The 17,931-nt window shown below is 49.0% G+C and overlaps 7 protein-coding genes and 1 non-coding gene across 8 annotated transcripts, besides 1 other annotated feature; 4 read left to right on the forward strand and 4 right to left on the reverse strand.

Annotated features, from left to right (window-relative positions):
• Positions 1–201: 201 nt before the first annotated feature.
• NFIA_048840 (CorA family magnesium transporter) lies at positions 202–2,116 on the forward strand (the record flags this gene model as incomplete). The annotated part of the gene is made up of 3 exons (XM_001257443.1): positions 202–807; positions 868–1,496; positions 1,555–2,116. The coding sequence occupies 3 exons, from the start codon at positions 202–204 to the stop codon at positions 2,114–2,116; spliced, it is 1,797 nt and encodes a 598-aa protein (XP_001257444.1).
• Positions 2,117–2,414: 298 nt separating this feature from the next.
• Positions 2,415–4,070, reverse strand: NFIA_048850 (glycoside hydrolase family 27 protein; the record flags this gene model as incomplete). The annotated part of the gene is made up of 4 exons (XM_001257444.1): positions 2,415–3,070; positions 3,149–3,518; positions 3,582–3,905; positions 3,975–4,070. The coding sequence occupies 4 exons, from the start codon at positions 4,068–4,070 to the stop codon at positions 2,415–2,417; spliced, it is 1,446 nt and encodes a 481-aa protein (XP_001257445.1).
• Positions 4,071–4,692: 622 nt separating this feature from the next.
• Positions 4,693–6,648, reverse strand: trm44 (tRNA (uracil) methyltransferase; the record flags this gene model as incomplete). The annotated part of the gene is made up of 1 exon (XM_001257445.1): positions 4,693–6,648. One exon carries the CDS (start codon positions 6,646–6,648, stop codon positions 4,693–4,695), a length of 1,956 nt encoding a protein of 651 aa, XP_001257446.1.
• A 435-nt stretch (positions 6,649–7,083) lies between these two features.
• NFIA_048870 lies at positions 7,084–7,172 on the reverse strand. The gene has a single exon. It is a non-coding gene; the product is annotated as a tRNA-Asp (tRNA).
• A 952-nt stretch (positions 7,173–8,124) lies between these two features.
• On the forward strand, positions 8,125–9,078 carry NFIA_048880 (uncharacterized protein; the record flags this gene model as incomplete). Its single annotated transcript, XM_001257446.1, has 3 exons — positions 8,125–8,477; positions 8,585–8,735; positions 8,827–9,078. The coding sequence occupies 3 exons, from the start codon at positions 8,125–8,127 to the stop codon at positions 9,076–9,078; spliced, it is 756 nt and encodes a 251-aa protein (XP_001257447.1).
• Positions 9,079–9,420: 342 nt separating this feature from the next.
• On the reverse strand, positions 9,421–9,793 carry NFIA_048890 (cupin domain-containing protein; the record flags this gene model as incomplete). The annotated part of the gene is made up of 2 exons (XM_001257447.1): positions 9,421–9,555; positions 9,617–9,793. 2 exons carry the CDS (start codon positions 9,791–9,793, stop codon positions 9,421–9,423), a joined length of 312 nt encoding a protein of 103 aa, XP_001257448.1.
• A 1,202-nt stretch (positions 9,794–10,995) lies between these two features.
• Positions 10,996–14,403, forward strand: NFIA_048900 (Ankyrin repeat protein; the record flags this gene model as incomplete). The annotated part of the gene is made up of 3 exons (XM_001257448.1): positions 10,996–11,974; positions 12,030–12,876; positions 12,945–14,403. 3 exons carry the CDS (start codon positions 10,996–10,998, stop codon positions 14,401–14,403), a joined length of 3,285 nt encoding a protein of 1,094 aa, XP_001257449.1.
• Positions 14,102–14,353: a microsatellite.
• A 1,334-nt stretch (positions 14,404–15,737) lies between the features above and the next one.
• NFIA_048910 (uncharacterized protein) lies at positions 15,738–16,436 on the forward strand (the record flags this gene model as incomplete). Its single annotated transcript, XM_001257449.1, has 2 exons — positions 15,738–15,974; positions 16,191–16,436. The coding sequence occupies 2 exons, from the start codon at positions 15,738–15,740 to the stop codon at positions 16,434–16,436; spliced, it is 483 nt and encodes a 160-aa protein (XP_001257450.1).
• Positions 16,437–17,931: the final 1,495 nt, after the last annotated feature.

A 17,931-nucleotide genomic window follows, 5' to 3' on the forward strand; every position in this document is an offset into this window, starting at 1 on the left:
AATATCTACCAATGATGGAGATAATCGGCGATGACGGTGCAAGTATACGGAACATTGTTGATCCGCTATCGTCTTGCGGAAACACTTCGAGCAAGAAAATAGATTGAAGTATCTCATGAACTCATCAATTTCCAGAAGAAAACAATAAAGAAAGGCGACTTTCAATCAATCTGGTTGACTGCTCGTTAAGGCAGCCCAGATATGCTGTCATCGTCGCATCTGAAACCCTCAGCCCCTTCAACGACGCTCCTCCGATTTTTGCGCTCTCAAACCGATTTTCTCAGCGTCAACTCATCAACATGCGCACGTCCTCCCCGAAGTAAGCCATATGTACATCAGATCCTTCCCTGCGACGCATCCTCAAGAGCTTTGTCGACCTGGACCTGCACTGCTTCGGCACCACGGCGAACGACTTTGCAGACCAACCTAGTCAGAACCCCTACCCTCGCGGCAAGAAGTCATAGCAGTTCGCGGCCTCGACTCTGGCTCTGTACCGGCCAAGCTGGACGCTCGTCTTCAATTTTTCCCTTATCAAGCGCACCGTACTCACGATCTGTTTCCACCAAGAGCCGTCCACTCCTACGCAGACTTCTAGATCTGAGGCGTAGCAACGCCTCAGCGGATAAGCACAACCGCGGCGGCGGGCCCGCGCTGATTGACGATGGAACAGAGGGAGGTTTCACTATTGGCCGAGGGCTAGCAGCGAAAGCAACGAACGAGCCACGGCTACGGTGTACGGAGTTTGACAAGAATGGGAACGTCACTCTTGTGAATGGCGAGTTTAAGAAAAGCGAGTTGATCGCAAAGGTGCGTTGCTTATCTGCATGACACTGCGTGCCGAATATAAAAATTAATGATCGATTGAAGTATGGACTTCTTCCTAGAGATCTTCGCAAGATCGACTCCTCGACTTTGCCGCACATCCTTGTCCGACCGAGCGCGATCCTCATCAACCTGCTGCATCTTCGCGTTCTGATCAAGCATGATCGAGTCCTTGTGTTTGATGCCTATGGATCGACCGATTCGTATATGCAATCGTTATTTGTATATGACTTGGAGGGGAAGCTACGGCAGAAACAGACAGGAGGATTCGGTGCTCTACCGTACGAATTCCGCGCCTTGGAAGCAGTGCTGATCAGCGTTACCACCGGTCTGGAGGAAGAATTCAATGGTGTGAGGGAGCCGGTCGTGCGTGTGCTTCGCGCTTTGGAAGAAGATATCGACCGGGATAAGTTGCGACATCTCCTGATTTACTCCAAGAAACTCGGTACCTTTGAGCAGAAAGCTCGTTTGGTGCGAGATGCCATTGATGACCTCCTTGAAGCGGACGATGACCTGGCTACAATGTATTTGACCGAGCGTGCGAATGGCGTTCAGCGGGAGGAAGATGATCATCAAGAAGTGGAGATGCTTTTGGAATCCTATCACAAAGTCTGCGATGAAATTGTCCAGGCCAGCGGCAACCTGGTGACAAGCATTCGCAATACCGAGGAAGTGTAGGTCGTCTTTTCCGCCGCCTTACTGGTCTGGTTACGCAGTTACTGATTGTTACAGTGTGAAAGCCATCCTTGACGCAAACCGTAACTCTCTCATGTTACTCGACCTCAAATTTAGTATTGGAACCTTGGGCCTCGCGACAGGCACTCTCTTCTCCGCTCTCTACGGCATGAACTTGAAGAACTTCATCGAAGAGTCCGATCTCGGATTCGGTGCTGTCTCTGTGACTTGCTTTTTGATCACCGCGGTCGTTTGTGTGTACGGACTAGCGAAGCTACGGAAGCTCCAGCGTGTTCGTATGTGGGGAGAAGCCGGTGTAGGCGGCGCACCCCTCACACCTCTCACGGCCAGAAATGGTATCATGTCCGGTCATCGGTCCAACTGGCGGGCGGACTCTATTGAACCAGTCTGGGGCAGTCTTCCCGGCGAAGCTCGGACAGAGAGAATCAAACGTCTTCGGGACACCGCAGCTGCAGCCGCTGCCAGGTCTGCAAGTGCCGACGCAACGGCTCAGAAGGCGTCTGCTTTGCGAAACTCGGCAAACGCGAATGGCGGAGCACCAAAAGGCTCCGAGCATTATCCCACACGCGAGACTCAGGCCAGTGGCAGTTCTGCCTAGATCGCCAGTTGTGCCACTGCCGTTGATACACTACTTTCTTCGGTGTTATCGGTCTCCTTATTTCTTGCTATTCGACGAGTATATTCGTCTACTTTCTCAGTTATGAGACACCGTCTTACTCCAAGCGCTTGTGTATAGTTCACCTCCCAGCTCATTTGAAGCTTGTATCTGCGATGCTTAGAGAATCCGCTCAGATGTTCATGATTCATCATTATGTTAATAGACTAGATAGACGGGACCATCGAGGTACTCAGGTATTTATAATTTCCTCGGCTTCTTCCACTACGGTATGCCCAACTCACAATTCATCCTTCTTGTCGGTCGCGCGCAACCGCAACATAGCGATACCATGCGGCCGAACATGAGCCGTAACCGTGCCACTAGGCTGCACCGACCCAACCTTGGACCCCATCAACACCTTCGAATTCGACGGCAGAGGGCGCGAATAGACCTCATGCGCCCCACCCATAGCAGTCAAGTTATAGGGCGACGGCCCAGTAAACGTCCCATTAATGATGGCCGCCGCATCCTCATTGCTCATCCGGTTGGCCCACAGATCATACACATCCCAGTGCTGCTTGACCTGTTTCGCCGTTCCCTTGGGCCCACTCTCCCAGAAGATATCGACCAGCGTGGCGTTCATCTCGCGAGCCTTGGACCCCGCGTTCAGCAGCAGCACCAGCTGGTCGCCGCCGCTCAGCGGACCAGAGTACATCTGGATCTCGCCCTTGCCGTTCTCATCGACGTCGTCGACGAAGTAGCGCCACTGGCGGACGGGGGTGGAGGCAACGGGGTCCTGCGAGACGGCGAGGACGGCCGGGTTCTGGAGGATGGAGAGGGTGGGCGGGTCGATCTTGGTCATGACGTTTGTCATGAGGAGGGGGGATTTGAGGGCGGCCCAGAGGCTCATGTGGGCGATTGATTCGTCGTCGGTGAGGCCGCCGTTGCCGACCTCTGCGCCGCGTCAGCGTGATTCCATCCTTGGGGCGGGTGGATGTTGTGCAAGGGGGTTGCTGGGGATGTGGAACTTACGGAGCATGTCGAGGTCGTTCCAGGCGCCTGGGATCGCCTTGGACGGGTAGTAGACGGCCTTGTTGAGGACGTTCATGATGGAGCATTTGTAACCCGGCGTCTTGCAGTCCAGGCCCTCCAGTTCGGAACAGGGGCAATTGACGTCGTCGCGGTCCCAGACGTTGCTCAGATCGCCAGCCGTGCGCCAGGAGTTGGCGATGGTTGGGGCGAAGTTCCAGGGCCCGTCGACGCCCCAGTTGCACAGGGAATAGAGCATTGGGCGGCCGGTTGCATTGAGGGCCTTGAACATGGCGTTGTAGCGGTCAAAGGATAGCTTCGGGGTACCTTCTTCGCCTTCGTTGTAGCAGTTGTCGTATTTGAGGTAGTCGATCTAGTTTTGGGTTGGGTTGCTGTCAGCCTTGGACAATGTCAGGGGAAACGGAGAGAGACATACACCCCAGCTTGCCCAGAGGGCAGCGTCCTTTTCCTCGTAACCGAGCGAGCCCTCATACCGCGCGCAAGTCCATGTTCCAGCGCTGGAGTAGATGCCGATTTTCAGGCCCAACTCATGGACTTTGTCTGCGAGATGGGCGATTCCATTCGGGAACTTCTCGGAGTCGGCGATGAGGTAGCCAGACGAGTTCCGGCCGGCCGACCAGCAGTCGTCCAAGACCACATATTCGTATCCCAAGTCTCTGAAACCAAGAGAAACAATTCTCTCCGCCGCATTGAGAATGACTGTCTCGTTGAGTTCACAGGCGAACGAATTCCAGGTGTTCTGTATAGGAACGAGGTAAGCCGTCTATCTCTGCATGCCTAATGCAAGTGAAAAGATCCAATGACTTACCCATCCCATCTGCGGTGTCCGAGCTAAGCCATTGTTCAATGCAGAGGCCTTGAGGCCGAAGAGCGCCGCGGAGAGCAGCAGCGAAGAGAGCCCCATTGTACAGCGACGAAAGTATATTCAGAAATACAATTATTCTCAGCGACCCCGGAAGTAATTGGCAATTGCAGATATTATTCTTCCATATTGCCCTTGATTACCGGGGATTTTATAACCCGAGATATGCATCTCCGGCTCCCCCGCATGGAATCGCATAGCAGTTGACAAGAACGGTGTTTCTCCGTGTCTGCAGCCTATTTACGCCGTAGACTTTTCTCGAACTGGAGAAGCGGGAGTCTAAAGCTGCATACAACTGTGCATGGAGTGGTTAGTATCCTGGGAGACCATGGATAATGACATCAAAGAAGGAGAAACCTCGGAGATACGGTGAGCGCTTCTTGAAAAATCCCCGCATTCTCATCGGATTCCCTTTCCCGCGGGTCTTGGAATATGAGGAGATGTCGATCACTCCCACGCTTATACACTGACCTTGGACGAAAACAAGCTTCGGTGAGTGATATTTATCGAGGGGAGTTGGAAATGGTCAATGCCTCTTTCCTGGGTTCTCCTACGCCGTGGCTGAAGCTTCATCGAAGTTCCAGTACGAACACGGGGCGTAAACACTAGAGTCAAGGAATGGCTCTCTTTTGCAAGGTATCTATTCCTGGGTATCATCGCAATCTCATCCATGAGCAGGCTGGTTACCCTTTCCCTGTCCCTTGTGGAGCCCCTTGGCACGTTCAATCCATACCTTCGCTGCGACCTCGACTCCTCCTTCTCGAGCACACTCCCGCTGGACAACCGCTGCGACCCTTTCTAGGACCTGCTCGGCAGCTCGAACAGCATCGGGAGCACTACATTGGACTGCCTGCGATGCTTGTGCGGAATGAACCCTTGAGGTCCACTCCTGCGTTGTCCGTCTCCGGCCGCCGATCACGCCCATATTCCTTGTGCTGGGGATGCGTAACAGCGTCTTTTCCACTTCGTATCCGATCTCTTCGGCGATTCCCATTGTCTTGGCGGTAAGAGAGCCGTACATGGAATTGACCGCGCCGGTATCGGTGCGCTCCTGCTGTTTAGCAGCCCGGAGCGCCTTCAAGTCCCCGGCTGCCGGTTGAGGATTCTGTTCCACCTCTTGATCTTCTGGTCGGTCAACAGACCCTTTTTTGTTAGGCTTCGGTGGCGGGTAGCGATATCTGGCTCCAGAGAGCGAGTGAGAGCAGCAAGGTATTGAGATGAACGGTAAGGGGGATGCCGGGTTTGAGAGGGCAGCCATAAGCGGCGTCCAGATTGTGAGCTCGTCGGCATGATTCGAGATGATGAATGTGTGCTCTGGAATCATGCCTGTGTGCGTTTTCACACCAATGTCCATCTCCGAGTCTGTGCACACGTCTGCAAAAGGCTTCGGTATGTATATTTCCTCCTTGAGTCTCTCCTGGATTGACGACGGGAATATACTCCAGGTCTTCCGACGACGAGCATCAAATCCCCAGCCATGGTACCCTTCCGAGAGAAGCACATAGACAAGCACCCCGTTTCCACAAGCGACATCCACAAATCCGGGAAATTTCGAGTCGTACTTCCCTTGCTCCTTCTGGTCGGGGCTTCTCTCATCGGCGGGTACAACTCCGTACATGCTCCTCCACAACTCTATCAGGAAGGCCGTGATCGAGAGGTCTTCGAAAACATGCTTGTTCGGTTCGGTATCCTCGACCCAATTCTGACATAGGTCCGCCGCGTACTTCAATTTGAGTCGCGCGTAGGTGTCTTGCACGAGGTGCCTTGGTATCACGTTATCTTTGTGCGGGTTGTAGTTCCCTCCTTCTGGCTTTTCGTCCAGGCGCGTCTGGCGAGCAAGCCGGATCTGAGTACTCAACAGCGCGAGCAGGGTGCGCTCTAGACGGTTCTGGATTGGTTCTTCCTCGTATGGCAGGAAGTGCACCGACATTATCCCCGTCCCTTTCTTCTCTTCGGATGAATGTGGAGAAGCATTGGGTGTAAAATCATACAGGAAGGCCAATGATCGTAGCAGGGGGTGGTACCATGGCATCTCCTCCTTGGACGAGACATGCGGCAGGTAAATGACCAAGAAGCGTTGGCGAGGCGACTCAGCCTTCGATTCGCATTGCTCGCTTTGAGGAATATTTGTACTAGTTGATGTTGGGAGAAGTTCATCCGCCTCGTAAAAATGACAGGTCTGTTCGAGGGGCCGGTCCAGATTCTTATTCCTAGGAATGAGTCTCCTCACAATGGTCCTCTTCAGTTCAAATCCAGGTACACTCCTCGCAGGAAGAGGCTCGACATGATCTTCTTTTTGGGTATCCTTGTCTGTGCCGCCGCTCCCATGATCTTGACTGTTCTCCATAGCATGCGGGGCGCTGAGAACGCCCAGGCTATCATAAAGAATATCCGCACGGAACAAGTGGCTTGAATTCAGGTTGGGGTTCGCTAACAGGAAAACCGTCATATTTTGAATAACCTCTAGGGTAAAGGAGAGATCGCCCTCTATCAGATCTGGCGAGGTTACCCATCCCTCCTGCAGGGTTTTCAGAACAGGTGATGGCTCTATCGTCTCAGCCAGAGGTTTCCCGGAGAGCTTAGTGACATCTCGTGGGTTCTTCTTCACGTTCCTCGGCATATTGTAATTGTTGAGCGGCACCAACAGGCCTTGTCTCCCAATGTCTTGGTCTGTTTGCTGATATAGTGGCGGTTTAAGGAGCGGCGTGATATGGTTAAATATTTATCGGTCTCGTTACCGCAACGCCGTCAGGATTCTGATGTGTTCAGAGCACACCTTTGATCCAATACAAATAGAAGTTGCAATTTTGCTCTAAATATCACATACCGCTGGTTGATGAGATCTGATCTCGCTTATATTTGTCTGGTCAGTCATGTGACACTGTTCCTGCTCTTTGCGACGCCAGCCCTACTGGGAATTCAGCCCGTCTGTATCATGAGCAATCGAGGCTAGAAACAATTATATCTATTTTATCTTGACTGCATCATATATCCTCGTGAACCACATGCGTCAGTTGGAAGGGCAAAAAAACAAACCTTGGGTGAAAAAAGAAATCTCCCCGACAGGGAGTCGAACCCTGGTCTCCCGCGCTCGTTCTCTATTTGAGTGACAAGCGGAAATCATGACCGTTAGACCATCGAGGATTTCTTATATCTAAGACCAGCCTATTTGGCTATATGTTAGATTGATAAGTTGGCGTCTTCAAAATTCGTTCGGATGGTTTTCAGTGTTTATCATTTACACCTAGAACATGAGGACCTGTGAAATTGACGCTGGAAAAGACTGCTACTGACGCCATTTACGGCGGCATTTCCATCTGTAGCTTTTGCCCGCTAAGCATGGTTTAGGCGCTGTCCTCAAAATGACCGCAAAAGTATTAACCGCTATTGAATGCAGAGGAGAATCCAAAAGTGGCTGAAGCTGTATCTGCATCCACACCGCTGCAAACAGTTCTCCCTGAATTGAGACTCAGGGAAGACTATAATCTGGATGAAAGTACAGAGTGTTCACCTTTGACTGTATGTGCACATGGAAGAATTGAGAAATATCTCGAGCTGCTATTGAAAAGTAGTAAGACATATCTAAAGCAGTCTCCTTCTAAATGACTATCTTATTGCTAGTACCTGGGGCTCGATGGCTATAAAGTCGATATGTCAATAGTGTCTCTTTCTTGATATTGGTTTGTAGTATCAGGTGCTGTAATTTCTTCAAGCAACTAGGGTGGGTTTTCTGAGATTAGCACGAAGGCATTAGGTACTGATAGTAATAATATGGTTTTAGCTTAACTTCTTACACTGAATGTACATAGCAGACGAGTGATTATATGAAAATTGACAAGGATAGATACATGACAGTCAATTAAAGAGGATGGCTTACTGGACAATAGAGCAACCCCCTTTCAGACTTGCTTATGCTAAAAGCACACATATTGCTTGAGACTCTTCACAACCGATCTGGCCAGTATCCAGGTTCCTCTTCTGAGCGTCGCCAATTGGGTAAGGATTCCGATTTCCCCAGTCCATGATGCATAACAACTGACCCTGCTGGATCCAGGGCGGAATCCTACTTCATCTACGTGGGAATGTCATCGGCTGGATGCGCGCCTCCTCCCCGTACAAGTTCCTGCGTTTCATTGTTGGGCGTCATGATTTGCCCTTCTACTACCCTCACTCCGCTCGGCTGCAACTATCCTTTTTGGATGCCTTCCTGAAGGACAATGATTGCGACGGGCGGAAGTCTGGCCAACAGCCCCGCGTGCATATATGCGTCCGTAAAGGCGACTGTGTTGTAGACGACCCGGAGCGCAAATTGAAATTTCCCAGTCGTGCAGAGGTGGACTGGCCCATCCCGGATGCTCAGTACACCAAGTTCTTCCTCACGCCCAAGCAGACCCTTTCACAGACTCCTGATATGTCTGTTGGTACCTGTACCTATGATGCACTGAATGGGTAAGTCCTTCCCGCACATCGGACTTTGTGGTCCCAGAGGCTCACTAGGTTCTGCAGGACGCCAATCACTTTCCGGTATCAGACGCCCTCAACACTGGAAATCACAGGCCACATCCTGTTACGCCTCACCGTTTCCTGCTCCCGAGCAAAGCAAGACTCACCTCCGCCGTCCGATATCGACCTATTCGTCACCGAGCCATATTCGAGCCCTTCAAAAGAGGCAATGCGCCCGCTTTCTTCGAACATATTGCGGATGATGTGGGTTGGCAAGTGAAAGGTAGACGCCGCACACTGCAGGCTTTTACTTGTCCTGCTACTTTGACTGTTGGTGGCAAGACTACGGCGATAGGAACTTTCTGTCCCATTGCTGGACACTACCGTTCCAAGGCTGAGTTTCATAATTGGACAAAGCCTCTCAGCTCAATCAACCTGGGCCAGCCCGTTGAAGCTGCAGATTGAGAACATCATCAGCGACGGTCGCCAGGCGGCGGTCGATACTATGTGCAAGAATGAGCTGCCGTTTACGAACGAGTATACCTGGGTCTGCGAGTTCAACGAGGAGAACAAAATCATCAAGATCCGTGCCTACATGGATACGTGAGTACGCGGGAATTATCAAGCTGGATGGGTTGCTAATCAGGCAAACAGCGGTCCGGTGACCCGCGCCATCAGGGAGAACCCGTGAGACTATCACGCTGATTGACTGGGTAACACGCAGATATTGAATAAGCATGGTATATGGGGTAGGCTTGAACCAAGCAACGTAGGGCTACAATAGTCTAGACATCCGAATAATGCGATTATATTAAGTTGTCTCGTAATTGGGAAGCATCCCGATAATGAGATACTAGCATACTAACTTGCACACTGTCCCAGCAACTAACTACAACAGCTAAAACAACGTAGGAACAAGCGAGAAGAGGCTGAAGAGCAAAAGGACGCCTTATGTAGTAACCCTAAACGCGTCCGGAATCCCCGAATCACCCAGCTTCTCTCCCACCACAAGGGCCTCAGACCGGAGCAAGACAAAAATGACGCGAGCAGTTCGACCAGGAGGGTTATCCCACTGATGCTTCGTCTATCTCATAACTATCAGCCGCTGACTCAACTCCAGCAGACATCGGTATACATCAACTCACCGCCTGCTGCACAACCACATCGCCAGCCCTTACCCTAGTTCGCGACCCGTCCTCTAGCACCATTTCCATCTCCCCGTCGAGGACAATGGCATAGTCGAGAGACTGGGTGCGATGATTGTGGCCCGTGGACTGTGGTAAGAAGTTAACCACGCGGATGAGGGACCCTCGAGCGTCCATCTGCTTTGCGCTGCTGTCGCTGGATGGAGGGCAGATTGGTCGCACCAAGTTCAGTCAAATTCTCAGCATGCCTTGTATAACAGTATGATTGAGGCAGGTAGACCTCAGGCTCAATATCATCCAACAGAGGTTGGCTATGACGATTACAGTGCTTTGACGGCAAGTGGTCCAGCTCCGTTGGGTATCTCAAGGTACCTTTGCGGGACATTAGAATCTCGGTTCCCTTAGGGTGGTGGAAAATCATCCCTCGGAGGTCAGCCCAAAAGGGGTTGTGAATGTGCGTCCCTGCAGGTACTGCAACCATTCATATTCGAGTGATGTGTGCCTATAGAAGTGGTTAACAACTTGTAGAAACAAGGTGCCAATACCATCATGGATAGCATAAATTCTATCACAATGATGGATCCAGAGCGCGCGAGCAGGAGAAATTACCCATACTGTGAATTTACTATGACTGTACCACCTACCCATCTTTAAGACCGAAGATGGCCCCAAATCTGTCCCGTGAGAATTACACCTTACTAAACTATCAAAACAGCGGCATGCTTTGTCTAAGACAGCCCAGGTGACTCAAACAACAAGCAGGCAGTCAAATATATCCGTTCCGACCCCTGACTCAGTTTCCAGATCAAGCTGGGTGGAGGGAAACTATCATATTTACTACGTTAAATTATTTTGTGCGCTGGTAGGCAAACCATCCTAAAATATCGGTAATTCAGTAAGGGTTATAGCAGGGGAAAAATTTATCACCTAATGTTGAAGTTAGATAAGAATAATACAGCAAGTCATAACATTCGGGACTTATGCAAACAAGTAGTTACTGCAAAGAGTTCCAGCAAGATGTTCAACAACAAGCTCTTAGGCTGTCTTATTGGAACCTTATGGTTTAGCCTTATGATGACACGTTGTAATATGGATAAGGAGGGGTTGATTGAACTCATATCATCTGGTCCCACGGCTGCATCTATCAAGACTGTCTAATTGACTTCTTTTTCCTACATAAGGTATAGATTTGCTCAATTCAATGGTAATTCTGTATTTCACATACCAAAAGGGGTCCTCTATACTCTTCATCTCTTAAAGCACCTCAGTCCTTGCGATACCAACATTCACACTGAATCAAAAAAATTTACCTGCAACGCAAAAGCTAATCTGTCGAGCCAGGCAAAAGCTAAATCGTTGACCGCGCATTTACTCTGACTATGGCTTCAAGAAAGGACTTGGAGAGTCCGGATTTTTACACTGTTGGCTGGATCGCTGCGCTTCCAATAGAGCTTGCAGCGGCAACTGCAATGCTTGATGAGGAACATGGAGAACCATGCAACTTTGACCAGCCTCATCACGACACAAATATATACACCTGGGGCCGAATTGGAGAACATAACGTGGTCATAACATCGCTTGCGGCAGGAGTATATGGCACAACATCCGCCGCTACTACTGCCACATGTATGCTCTCCTCCTTTCCTCACATCAGGATTGGCCTCCTCGTGGGGATTGGAGCTGGAATCGCAAGGCCAGAGGAAGGTCGCGACATCCGACTGGGAGATGTTGCAGTCAGTCAACCCGAAGGAAGTAGCGGGGGGGTCATCCAGTACGATTTATACAAAGCAAAGGCTGGAAATCAGCGGGAAAGCAGGGCTTTTCTGAACAGGCCACCCGAAGTCCTCCTCAAGGCTTTAGCAAGGCTCCAGGCAGAGCATGAGCGGAAACCCTCTAGGGTCTCGGAATTTCTTGCACAGATGGCGAAAGCCAATCCCAGAATGGTCAGACAAAGACAAGGATATGTGTACCAAGGGGTTGAGAATGATCGGTTGTATAAGGCAACAGACCCAAATGAAGAGATTCGACGTGAACCGCGTGATTCGAGTGAACCAGAGATTCACTATGGCACTATTGCTTCTGGTAACACGCTTTTGAAGGACGCCATCCACAAAGATAGAATTCTGGAGGATATCGGGCAAGAATGCATTTGCTTTGAGATGGAAGCCGCGGGTCTCATGAACACATTTCCATGCCTTGTGATTAGGGGAATCTGTGATTATGGTGACTCGCATAAGAGCGACCAATGGCAACGGTATGCTGCTGCAACAGCTGCTGCGTATACAAAGGAGCTGCTTGCTTATATTCCAACTCAAGACCTTCAGAAGACACAGAAAGCCATTAATATCCTCAAGGATAGTAAGTTCCTCTATTAACTCCTTTTCTATGGGTTTTATAATAACAAGAGCTCAAGTCTCAGGAAGTGTTACTCAAATTCATTCTATTACAACCACCACGGCCGCTGTGGTTGAAGGTTTGAGTGAAGATAGTCAATACAGGAAAATCAAAGAGTGGCTATCCACTCCTGATCCCTCAATTAACCTGAACGAAGCGATAGAAAAGCACCATGAAGGAACTGGTTCCTGGCTCCTTGAAAGCGAGCCTTTTAACGAGTGGAAATCTGGAAAACGTCGACATCTCTGGCTACATGGAATTCCAGGATGTGGGAAGACAGTGCTTAGCGCGACTATCATTAAGCATCTCTATCAGCAGCTTAACTTTTCTCATGCTGTCCTCTATTTCTTCTTTGATTTCACTAATACTGATAAACAATCACTTAACAAGCTTGTTCGCTCACTTGCCATGCAGATCTATTCAAGATGTGAGAGCTCTCGAACAGATCTTGGCAAGCTATTTTCGTTATGTGAGGAGGGTGGCCAACAACCAACGTTCAAGTCTCTGTTCGCCACGTTCCTGCAAATGATAGACCATTTGGAAACTATCTATATTGTCATTGACGCTTTGGATGAATGCAATACTAGGTCGAATTTACTTTTGTGGATAGAGACTCTCACGAGCTCCAGACCGGCAGGGCCCCAACTCCTTGTTACTAGTCGCAGAGAAGAAGACATTGAATCAGAACTAAAACGTTGGCTATGTCCAGGGAGCCACGTCGCCATTCAGCATGATCCTGTGAACCAGGATATTTGTGCGTACATCCACAAGCGACTTCAGACTGATCGAGAGTTTGAGAGGTGGCAGTCAGAGCCTTCCGTGCAGAATGAAATTGAGACGGAACTGATGAAGAAAGCGGACGGAATGTAAGAGGCTTTAATATGCTACGACCTTACGATTCCCTACATGGTACATACTAACTATCTTTGAATAGGTTCAGGTGGGCCGCATGCCAACTTGATATGCTACAAAAGTGCCTTGATCTTCGAATGCTTCGGGCATCACTGAGATCTCTACCCAAGACACTACAAGAAACCTACGCCCGAATCCTGGCTAGCATTGACCGTAATTATCAACAATATGCAATAAGGATTTTACAGTTTCTTACCTATTCAACCCGACCTCTGACAATCCAAGAAGCTGTTGATGTTATAGTAGTTGATCCCAGCGGGGATCCCTACTTCGATCCCAGCCTTAGGATGCCAAACCCTCAAGATATCATGAAAGTCTGCTCGAGTTTGGTCTCTCTAGTCATAAAACAGGATTCCGCTCGGACAGAAACATTCATGGAACTTCAACTAGCACATCTTTCTGTGCAGCAATATCTCAAGTCAAGGATAATTGGAGAAGCTTTCCCAAGGGGAATGGCAACAATTGGGGAGATATTCCAAACGAGCCTCCGAGAAATAAGCGCAAGAGCAGATATCACAAGAGTCTGTCTAGCATACCTGGAGTGTCTCCGTGAGCAAGGCGCTCATAGGGAGCTCAAGGCAGAATTTCCGCTAGCCGAATACTCTGCGCAATACTGGATGTACCATGCAAGGACTGTTGAGACTGAGAAGGATGTCTCGGACAGAATCCTGAATTTCTTCGACCATCAAAGCCAAGTATCCGCAGTCTGGATTGAACTCTTTGGAGAGCGGCGATGGCGAGATGGGAGCATGCCAACTCCGTTGTATTTGGCATCCTTAGCAGGCTTGCAACATACAGCACAGCTATTGTTAAAAAAAGGTGCTGATGTCAATGCACAGGGCGGTCGATATGGCAATGCTTTAAAGGCTGCTTCCTCTCAGGGCCATAAAGCAATTGTGCAGCTACTAGTCGAGAAGGGTGCTGATGTCAACAACCCCACCCGTGGATTATATTATGGCAGTGCACTGCATGCTGCTTCCTCTCAAGGGTATAAGGACATTGTACAGCTATTAGTGGAAAAAGATGCTGATGTCAACGCCTGCAGCGGTGGGCTTGCTGGTGGCAATGTTCTGCAGGCAGCTTCCTCTCAAGGCCATAAGGATATTGTAGAGATATTGCTAGCCAATGGTGCCGACGCCAACGCCCCCGGTGGTGGATTTGATTACGGCGGTCCTTTAGAGGCTGCTTCCTATGAAGGTCACAAGGAAATTGTGCAGCTGCTCCTAGTTAAAGGAGCTGATGCTAATGGCCAGGGGGGCTACTATGAAACTCCTTTGCAGGCTGCTTCTAGTCAAGGCCATAAGGAGATTGTACAGCTGCTCCTAGAGAATGGTGCTGATATTAATGCTCAGGGGGGAGATTATGGCAGTGCTCTGGAGGCTGCTTCTTATGAAGGCCATAAGGAGATTGTACAGCTGCTCCTACAGAATGGCGCTACTGTTAATGTGCGGAACATGGCAGTGCTCTCAAAGCGGCTTTAAGTGTAGGTGATAAAGAGCTCATACACCTGCTGCTAGAGAAAGGTGCAGATAATAGTGTTGTCCTGCAGACTGATGATGTTAATTTACCAGGGAGTTGTCGCTTTGACAGACTAGGGGCCTGACTAGCTATGAAACTCCTTGTCATACCATCATTACAAAATTTTTGTCTGTATCCATCTTCATAACCTGCAATAAGTACGGAATATCAGATAACAGAAATGAAATAGGAGGGTGGTTGTTGATAGTTTGCCAGATATGTTGGGCACCCTGGCAATATGATGAAATAGGAACTACATATTCCCATGACGGACGGTGAGCAAGGAAGTGAAGCCTCAAAGATTTGGGCTGTTTCATGTGCTTTCTATGCTATATATCTCACTTTATACTCTATTGTTAGCACATACGACCATAGGGTGTGGAAAACAGGGCTTCCCGTCCGCTCAGCCGTACTTAAGCCACACGCCGGCCGGTTAGTAGTTGGGTGGGTGACCACCAGCGAATCCCGGCTGTTGTATGTTTTTTGTTTCTTTAATTCATTGTTAGCGCCCTCGCCGCCCTGTCTTCATCCTCTTCACTCGGTTCACCTGAATCGCCTGAATCGCCTGAACCTCAATACTGCTCACCTAGTGACCCCGCTCAACCCCTGTTCTGCTGACGTGTCCTGTCCAGCACTCTAGATTTATCACATAAGCGTGACGGAGTTTCGCACGCAATATCATGACCCTCCTTAACCATGATAACGCATTGATCAATCTGGCCCAGGCTACGTTAGTAATCCCTGAGACAGCAGGCCGACTGCTTCTGGCAAATGTGTATCTCAAAATTTCATTCCTTTCACGAGTACTGGACGCTGCTTTGGTCTATGCTCGAGCCTGTCACATTTGAAAATATGTTATCTTCCCCTCCCTCCTGAAATCGTCGTCTATATTTTCGAACTCCTACTAGATGATTTGGATTGACCTGGCATGTTGCTGCAAGTGGCTCTATCAGACTCATAAACCCGTCCAACACCCGACTGAGAATCTTCAGGTCGTTCGACGTGCGTCCAAATCATCACAAATGCTTCAGCTCTATCGGCGAATGAGGAGAATGCGGACCATCATGTACCTGATCTCACGCCATGTCGCCTAGCCGGAATAAATGAACGATGCGCCCTTATGAGGAATTAATGGTTCCAAGGCGACTCTCCTACTATAAAGCAGGCCAGTTGCGAAGGGGGCACCCGGATTCGATCCGCAACTGAGATCAACGAGAACTATCCGTTCCTGCACACTGGGGATATCGACAGTGCAAGACTTAATCTTGTGGATGGGGGTGCGTTTAATGCCCTCGGCATGGTTGGTTGGCTACGCAAAACAACCTGCGAAAACGGTGTCGAGTACATCCAGAACAAGGTGGTTGACATCTCCTTGGAGGGCAACCACGTCCGAAATATCACTTTGCAGAGTGGTGAAGAGATTACAACTAGTACTCTCGTCAACGCTGCAGGAATCCGTGCTTACTCGTTCTCTCGGTTGGAGGGAAAGGATCTGCCCATCGAGGCCAGGCGCCGATATACCTACATCTTCTCTGTCAATGAACCACTGCCCAAAGATCTCCCTTGACGATCGATCCGACAGGTGTCCATTTTCGCTCGTATGGAGCACACGACTACCTAGGTCGGTTGCCCGCCCGTCGGACCAGACACTGCGGTGGATGTGGATGGTTTGAGTTTCGCGGAGGATGCGTGGAAAGACAAGATTCTGCCTGTACTCAAGCGTTGAATCCCACAATTCGCCAGTGCACAGGTTACCGATGCCTGGAACGGTCACTACCGGCTCAACACATTTGATCATAATGCTATCATTGGCCCTCTTAATGAGGTCAGTTTTCTGCGTGGGCTTTCTGGCCACGGGAGCCAACAAGCTCTAGCCTGCGGGCGCTGTGTTGCCGAGTTGGCCGTGCATGGAGAATATCAAACGCTTGACCTGAGCGAGATTCGGTATGAGAGGATCGCAGAGAACCGTCCTCCGACAGAACAAGCGGTGATCTGAAACACAAGCAATCCTTGTATGTAATCTTCCTCGCTTGTATTAGTTCAAATAAGCAGTGTTTGCTGGTCTTAGACCAATATTTGAGCAAAAGCAGCGCCTTGTGCAATTAAAGGCCCGCCCAAAAATGTTAAAAGGCACAAATCCTTTATGGTCACCAACCTCCAAACGGACCATGGCTAGTCAGCAAAACAATCCAAGCATCACTAAATAAATGCAAATACTGCAAGCGGAGAATGCAAGCAGCTAGGACGTGCAAAAGATCATGTAGATGCAAGGGATTTCTGATGACCTTGCACCGCACTGCACTGAACTCTGATAATGTTTCATGGTTTAGGTAGTTTGCATGTAGTTTTTATATTTAGGAAGCAAGGACACAGGGCAAGGGTTCAGACTTCAGGGCTAGGGCTGACGGGGCTTCATGATATTCCCCCATCAACACCTTTGGTCCTTCAACCCTCTCCCTTCCCTCTCTACCTTTATTCTTCTCATGATATGACTCAAACAAGAATTCATTGCCTTTATCTTTCTATCTGATCTTCCATTGTCAGACAAACTAGCTGAGGTCAAGCAAGTTCTGCCTGGACAATGGCAGATGGCTTCTCAGAGAGGGAAATAGATACCCTTCCAACCTGCAGGGGAGAATTGGAACGGCTAAATAATATGATATAAGGCCGGTTGTAATAAGCACAGAGGAACTTGAAGCAGTAAATAGTACATCATTAATAAGTTACACACAAAGGTTTCATCATCCTAAGCAATGTGCTGTTTACATCATCAATCTTAATAGTGAAAAAAAAGTCTGGAGAACCCTATTTCTAGGTGGATGATCACAAGGTCAATCTCATTATGAAAACAGGCCCATTATCCACCGCCTTTAATTAATTAGATTCTGGATAGCATATCTCAAGCCAAGATATTTACAAAGCTGGATACTGGCAGATTTTTATGGTATACTATTAGACCTAGAGTGCGGCAGATTTGACCACAGTTAGGTCATAATATGGGAGCTACAAATATTATTACTATCTAGAGTTTAGAATAGTTAGGTAATAGAAAGGAAAGCTATGCAGTAAGTATATAAGAAGGTAAGTATAACTAAACTATACTATAAGAGATATAGTTTATAGATTAAGAAATCTTTAACCTCTTAGAAGGAAAATCATAAGATGTCTGGATTGTCTGCTTTATAGGTAGATTTACTGATTAGAGCATCTATATAAACTTTTCATGTCCTCTGGATGAGGCAGCCTGCAGTGCATTACCTAATAATCCACCCTAGGTATTAATATTAGCTCCCTGTTCTAATAGCATCTATATAATCTTATAATGTCCTCCTAAGGAGGCAGCCTGCAGTATATTACTAAATAATCCTGTTAGACACAGAGAACATGTACGTAGTAAACTGCGGGTGGTCATGTGGGTAGCACGTGACCCACAGAGATATTATCTCTGCTGAGGTGCGGGAGATGCTCACACCTTAGTAATTAGTTTAACT

This window comes from Aspergillus fischeri, genomic scaffold (assembly GCF_000149645.3).
Source record: "Aspergillus fischeri NRRL 181 1099437636266 genomic scaffold, whole genome shotgun sequence".
Lineage (NCBI taxonomy): Eukaryota > Fungi > Ascomycota > Eurotiomycetes > Eurotiales > Aspergillaceae > Aspergillus > Aspergillus fischeri.